Below are 7,397 nucleotides of genomic sequence, written 5' to 3'. Positions count from 1 at the left end.
ATGGTAATTTGGGTTCTTCCAGGTTTTGTGTATTTTTTCTCCCACTACTCAGTCCTACCTTGAAGGTGTAAACTTCCACGCATGATTTATGATTTATTTCCAATTCCAGGAAAAAGAAAAAAAAGGATGTGGAATTAGAATGAAAAATTGATTAAACAAAAAATGAGCAAGTAAACAGTAGAGACTTGTTTAGTGATCCATTAACATTTTCTGAGGGAAAGATTTTTTTCTTTTTTGCAGAAAAAATTCTGCAAGTCAGAATTTTTTGGATACCTCCTCATCTCCTCCCACACAGCAACTCCACTGATAGTTCCTATTGCCAATAACTGAACATTATTTGTATAGAGGTTAGAGGTCTCAAAAAAAAAAAATATATATTTGGCATTTTAATACTATCTAGCTACACAGTGAATCAACTGAAATCACCATTTTGAATGAATGTCTATTATTAAATTCTGTAGAACAAAGATAAACACATATCCAAATACAAAGAACGCATGAAAGCCCAATCCAATCTGGCACTCAGTAACTTTATTTAATGCAAAATGTGTCTTCTTCTCCCAAAGATAGTTTCAAGCAGTGGCTTTAGATGACAAACTGGTGTGATACAAATGGTTAAAAAATATTGAGGCAAAGAAGATGATAATTTAGCAAAACTATTTTATTAAAGCTTGTTCTCATGATAAAATAATAGCCAACAAAATCGTATTAGGCAGAGTTTCTGCAAGTGTGTGTAGCTGCCACCTATTCAGATATCATTAAGTCAAGATATTCTTGTTTTCTGTGGTATTTTTTATTTTCAGCTATTTACAATCAAGCATGAAGCAAGGATTACATCAGGAATGTATTACACTCTTCCCCTCAAGATTCACCATGTATTGTAATTAATGCCAGATAGGAATTTATTTTCCTTCTTATCACTAAAATACAACTATTTTGCCCGTTTCCCATTCAGTATATTTAAAAATATTGCACTACGTTTAATTTATCTCTTACAATCATCATTAGCAGTACTATACAAGGAAAACTATATCCAGCTTTTCTTATCCACTGTATTACACAATTTGAAACCTTGAATGCATTTTTGAAATTGGTATTTGCATTGTTTTCACAGCTCCTTCATGTGTACCAGGGTTTAAATGAAGTACTTGGATATATTTGAAAACTTCTATAGTAGTCCATAAGAGCAAACACTGATGGAGATTTAATGCAGATCGCCACCAATCGTAAGCCACTGAGAAAATGGAGTGGGAAAGTCTTAATATGCATCTCAAGCAGGTATAGGTTAAATAACTTTTAGTCGATAAGGGAAGCTAATTTTGTGCGATTATTTGCTGAAGCTTAATTTCAGAAGTGTGACACATGCCTACTTTAGCATGGATAGTGTTTTCCATACATCAGCTAAATAATTATCAACTGCCCAGAACTCACAAAAAGTGCAAGTAGTTGCATGAATGGAAGTAATTTTTTTCATTTAGAAGTACAAGTATGCTTTTCCATCTGTGAAAACCATTGCTTCTTAATTTTGCCCACCATGAAACAAACTGAGAAGCAAATTCAATGGAGAGCTACGCTACAGACTGCCTGAAAATTTAAATTATTTATTTTACCATCTTAGATTCAACTCCATTTCCACAAAGGCATTTTCCTACTATCAATGATACCAGTGATAATGACCCTAATGCAGTACCTAAAATAAAGATGATATTTTATATGGCATTTCTATACAGAGAATGAAACTTAAAGTCATGTTTACAGGAAATAAATAAGAACAACGGCCTTAGCCAGATAATGCTAAGATCCACAATTTACACACAGCACAAGACCAGATAGTTCTTTTCAAAAGCTGCTGGCTGAAATTCTTCCTCTTGACTAGTGGACTCACTTATTTTGACTCAAAAAGAAAACATGTTATATACACTATACGACATTTCTCCTGAAAAAGGTGATCCTCTGCTCAGACTGCCTCTTCTGTCTGAGAAGCTGAATGCAATTTGCCCACTGTGGTTACTCAAAAATGTTGAGAGACAGTGTTTAGGCGTGTTGTCAACTCTTACTTTGTACCTTAAGCTTTCTGAAATGATAAAATCTGCAGCAAAATATTAAAACTTTTGAAATTACTTGAACTGTCATTACACGCTTTTTCATAGAATGCAATGAAACCTCCAACTCTTGTGAAGAACATTTTTTTTCCTTTATCAGCTTATCAGATAATACAGCAATACTTAAAGACAATTTTGTTCCAGAAGGCAACCAGCTTCTTTTATCTCCAAAATACTCTCAGTTCAATTATTACCGGTGTGTACTTCAATATCTAATGTAATTCCATCAGGCTACAGTATTCCAAAGTTGTAAGGAGGCTTTTTCTAGCATGGCATTGTTATGAACTATGCTAACAACTATGAAAAGTTTTTGCATTTAACAAAAGGATGGAAAACAAATGACCTGATATTCAATAACTTTACCAAGTATTATTAACAGACACAAAAAGATGTTTTGTTTGCTGTCATGATATGTTTGGCAAAGAGATAACACAACTGCCTAGGAGACATACAGTAACTGTGATCAAAGTTTTGAAGCCTGGTCCCTCAGTGATTTCTGTGTCAGTCATCAGCTTAGGCATGCAACAAGCTTATATTTTTTCATCATACGATGGAAACTAAACATTTCAAAAATCCTGACAGTTTCCTGTTGAGAACATTAGCTCAAAAGGAAAAAAAAAGAGGGGGGGGGGGGCAGGAAGGAGGACAAGTAATATATTAGGGATACCACACACATTAATGTGAAATGGTAAGGTTACATAATTAGAAAAAAATAAAAATAAGTTATTAAAAATAAATTTCCAATATAAACCCCAAAATGTAGCTTTAACCAGCCAGTTTAACAAAATGTCGGTGCTATAGCTGGAGAACCATTATCAGCTGTACTCTTACACAGGCAAATAACTGTGGAGAAGCAGGTGTCTTATACCAGTGTTTTAATTTGATTTGTGTGTTTGTAATTAAGTGCAAAGTATTTCTTTAGTCCAGTCCTTCAAAGGCTAAACATGTAAGTATCAGTCTACTGATTGAGGTGGTTCTTCTGCTTCTTCTGACACGATGTTGAATGTTGGAGCCTCTGTCAGACTGACGTCTTCGTTATCCACTTCTTCTGCTATACTGGCTTCCTCTGAATCTTTAGTCACTTTTTTGGACTGCCGGTCTGAGGACATGCTCTCCAAAGACTCTATATCCTCAATGCCTGCTCTGTAGTGGATCATGAGCAGCGTGAGAGCTTGCAGTCTTTCTCCTGATTTAGCCAGCGCAGCAGAAATCAATGCTTTTTTCCTTGCATCAGTTGCATCTTTTTCTTCTTTAACAAGTGAATTATTATTTTCCAGCTCCTGGTCTATTTCATTCTGCAACTTATCCAACATAAATTCTAGTTTCTGAAAACGCTCCTCTGTGGGTAAACTTCTATAGAGATCACGTCCGATTTCTTTAACTGCAATGAAGACACTGTCATCTAGACCACCCTCCTTTCTGACCAACTTTATCCCAGTACCTGATGCACGTTTTGAAGGACTACTTGGACCACTAATTTCGGTATCGCTACTTTCATTATCAGAAGTGTTTGGTGTGTGCTTTGGCGAAGGCTCTACAGCCTCTGTTCCTTGCTCTGAAAGGCGAGCAGCTTTGGGGACTTGACGAAGGTTTAACAAACGGGTACTTGTATTGATGATATGTCTGGTCAAACCTGTAGTTCTGTTAACAGATTTAGATTCTGAATCAACGCGAGAGGACGCAGCTTGTGAAGCTTCCTGTCCGTCCGTTTTACAAGCTCCTGCAGTTCGATCAAGTCGCTTTTCAGCTCCTACACAAAAGGGTGTCTCAGTTAGACATTTTTCTTGACATTTTTTATGGCAAACGTAAGCACAGAGCATGCACTGTGAAGCTGCTTTAGTCCATACTTTCTTTTTGCAGTAATCACACCACGTTGGATTCTGAAACTGAGTATCTTGAAAGTTATGCCTGTTCTCATTAACAACAATTTGTCCCAAATAAGGATCCTCTTTCGGAAGTGCACGAACTTCTTCTTCAAAATGACATTCCTTTTCTTTCTCCACCAGAAAGTTTGAATCATCTAATTCACCTTCTTTTAAATATTTGAAGTGTAAAGTTATATCACCGTAACAAAATTTTTCATTAAATCCCTTATGGGTTGTCAAATTCCGCAACGCTGTTCTAGTGACCGCTGCTTTAGGTGCAGGAGCATCCAATTTAAATGTTCTAACATATTCCATTGATGATGTAGCTATACACTCTAAAGCAATTTCTTCAAGTTTTATGCTTGCATATCCTAAACAGATAAAACCACCAGCTTTGAAAGGGTCCCTGCACCACAGTGCAACATTAAGGTACTTATGGTATCCTTCTACTTCAAATACACAACAGGATGTTCTTGTCTTTGGCCACTGGCCTTGCCGGATTCGATATGGAATTTCTGGCGATTCCCAAGTTTGATGATCATCTCCACTATCTTTGTTACTACGTGCATTTTCTGAAATTCCATCTTTTAATGCATCTTGTTTTGGTACCGTTGCTACTTTTGATACCGTTGGGTCTTCTGTTTGATCGTTATTCTTCACTACTTTCTCCGTACATTTATCTCCGTTACTGGCAGGTGGAGGTGGCCTCTCTGGTTTTTCAGAAGAGAAACCTCCAGTTTCTAACAGATTTTGAGTTTCACTAGTAGGCAAAGTAGGCTTACTTTGTGGCCTAGGTGGTACGGGAGGCTTAGTACTGGATCCTTGTGATTGTTTACCTGATTGCTGTGATGTATCTGAACTCTCAGCTGTTTTGGGTGTTGCCACTTTAGTTCCATCTTTTTGTTGAGTTTTTGATGTTGCCTGATAACTTCCTAAATGCAGTTTTCGATTCAGAATCGGAGATATAGTTCCAAGAGGTTTAGAAGCAAGTATTACTACTGAACGTTTTGGACTTGGAGTTGTTGGCATATCTTCTTTTTGTTCAGGTGATTCGCATGCTAAGTCCTCGAATTCTGAATCAAAGTCTCTGTTATCAACATCAGCTGATAAGCTAGCTGGGTCATCATCTTGCTGTGTCAAGAAAGCAGAGTCTTCCAACTGTCCAAATCCATCCTGTAGTGCTGAACCATGCTGATTATACCCAACAGGCCTTTCATAAAAGACTAAAACTCTGTCCCCAGCCTGTCTAATGAGCTTCAACACTTGGACAGTAGATGTGATTTTAACACCTATAAAAAAGATAAAAATGTCAGCTTTGAAAATATGTTAATAATCTAAATGACCAAAAATAGTCAACACATACATTGAGATCTTTAGCAATGAGCAATAGTGTTAGAACCACTAACAGAGGAAGTCAAGCACTTATGACGGAAAAGCTGGACTGAAATCCTTCCATTTTACTCATACAAATATATTACCTCAGGAGCTGGAAATAATGCTAACAGACACAGTCCAGTTTTCTGTTTGTTATTAATACTTTGAAGAGTAATGTTGATTTATATGCTAACTTTTGCTTACTTTATGGTTGGATTTTTCAGAGGTAAGCATTAACAAAGGCCTCAAAAGAGATGGGTATCTTAAAACGTGGTTATAATTAAAGCAGAGGTAGGCTAACAAAGCTGAGAGGTCTGTTATGTTTGCAAAATACAGGCATGATGCTACATCCTCAGCGTGGCTGAACAGTGAAGATACATTGAACCATCTTCATCATCACAGACTTTCGGACCCCTTTGGCAATATCTCCAGCCTACACTCAGATTTAACAAGCTAGGTACAAGCTAACAAGCTATCTCAGTAAGCACGAAGTCCAAACGAAGAGGGTCATATAAAAGTGACTTTTCCCTTGTTCTTAGGTAACCAATTGCATGTCCAAAGCAACTTGAAATCCTTTTAAGCCATTGGATCTTAACCCCATGCACAGTCACATTAAGCAGTCCTTGTATACCCAAATGCGTAAAGTTCTATCTTCACAGCATTTTTACCATACTAAAATAGGTATCTTCTATAATATCTATATTATAGAAGATACATATATAGATGTATCTTCTATAATATCTTCTATTGTACATTAATGACTTAGCAAAACCAAATTTAGAATAAAATTTTGAATCCTGGTTGTACAGTTAATGTTTGGAGAAGTGTGTCATTATAAATACACATGTACCACATACATGGATAGCACATGCAGGGATAACAGGGATGCTATATACACACCTCCTAATTATGCAACTCTTGTTGAATTCTATTCTCTACTAATTACATTACGGAGATGATCTCTCTACAACTAAATTTATAATATAACCGTAAAAAAAATTTTATTACCATTTTCCCCTAGCAATTTTAGTTTGCATTCAGTTTTATCAGTGCTACCTACACTTCTAAAACACTATTAATATACAATGGTATTCCCAATGTTTTGGTCTTTATAAACCTATATCAAACCATTTTGTAATTCCCATAACTGCTGCCCCCACAAAAAACAACGTCAAGAGTTGTTTGTTTGGTTTTGCCTCAATGCAACACTTAACTCTCTCATTTACAACTTGGCCAAAGTCTTTCATTGTGAGAACTTCAGAGTAGATAACAAACTCCTACATATCAAAGCTGATGAAGTTTGGTACCAAAAGCATAGATACTATTGAATACTCAACAGATCATCTTGGGTCATTTTGTTATTTCAGACAATTACTTTGGTAATCAAAAGGCATTTACACCATTTGTTCCATGCTCTATTTATTATCTTCAGATTCAGTTGAGAGAATGCAGGTCTATGATGCAAACAAAATGTTACTGTTTTCTCTGTAAGCCAAGCACATTTTATAACATTGCTAGCAAAAACCAAGTAGGGAACCTCACAGCATCACTATTTGAACGGTCAAAATATATTTACATTCAAATGTTTATTCACCTTTACGTTGGCAAAAGAGTAAATAAACCTAGCAAAGAATAAATACACAAGAAAACTGATCAAGTGAATGACAACCTTAAGTGGCCATAAATATACAAATGTATTTATTATGAGAGCCAGGCATATGCGTAACTGTTGAGAACAGCAGTCTAATTGAACTCCATGCAGAAACGTCCTTCCTGATTGCAAGACATTATTTTGAAAGCTGATGTATTACTCACTGCCAATTGCTAGAAGTCTGTCTCCCCTCTGTAGATCAGCAGCTGCTGCAGGTGAATTTGGTGTAACCGTTTCAATAACAACATGTCCTGCATCTTCTTCCTTGGACTGCACAAGGCGCAGTGTGAGTCCAACACTTTGCAGATTCCCTTTCACCAGCTCTGCCTAGAGAGAAGGAAATAAAAAATTAGAGCATGCTGATTAAGCTGACTGTAAGGATTCATGGCTACTAATGCTCTTGTT

At 36.4% G+C, this 7,397-nt stretch overlaps 1 protein-coding gene across 1 annotated transcript in view; it reads right to left on the bottom strand.

The window, feature by feature from the left end:
* Positions 1-643: 643 nt before the first annotated feature.
* The window catches only part of PDZD8 (PDZ domain containing 8), a 57,942-nt gene continuing 51,188 nt past the window's right edge, over positions 644-7,397 (bottom strand). The window contains exons 4-5 of the mRNA XM_013195590.3: positions 7,157-7,319; positions 644-5,256 (exon numbers count right to left, since the gene is read on the bottom strand). Of these exons, the coding sequence (XP_013051044.2) occupies positions 3,056-5,256; positions 7,157-7,319 (2,364 nt within the window). The 3' untranslated portion in view covers positions 644-3,055. The remainder of the gene's footprint in view (positions 5,257-7,156; positions 7,320-7,397) is intronic.

This window comes from Anser cygnoides, chromosome 7, assembly GCF_040182565.1.
Source record: "Anser cygnoides isolate HZ-2024a breed goose chromosome 7, Taihu_goose_T2T_genome, whole genome shotgun sequence".
NCBI classification, from domain to species: domain Eukaryota; kingdom Metazoa; phylum Chordata; class Aves; order Anseriformes; family Anatidae; genus Anser; species Anser cygnoides.
The sequence above is the reverse complement of the archived record's forward strand: the minus strand, read 5'-3'. Positions and strand labels throughout refer to the sequence as shown.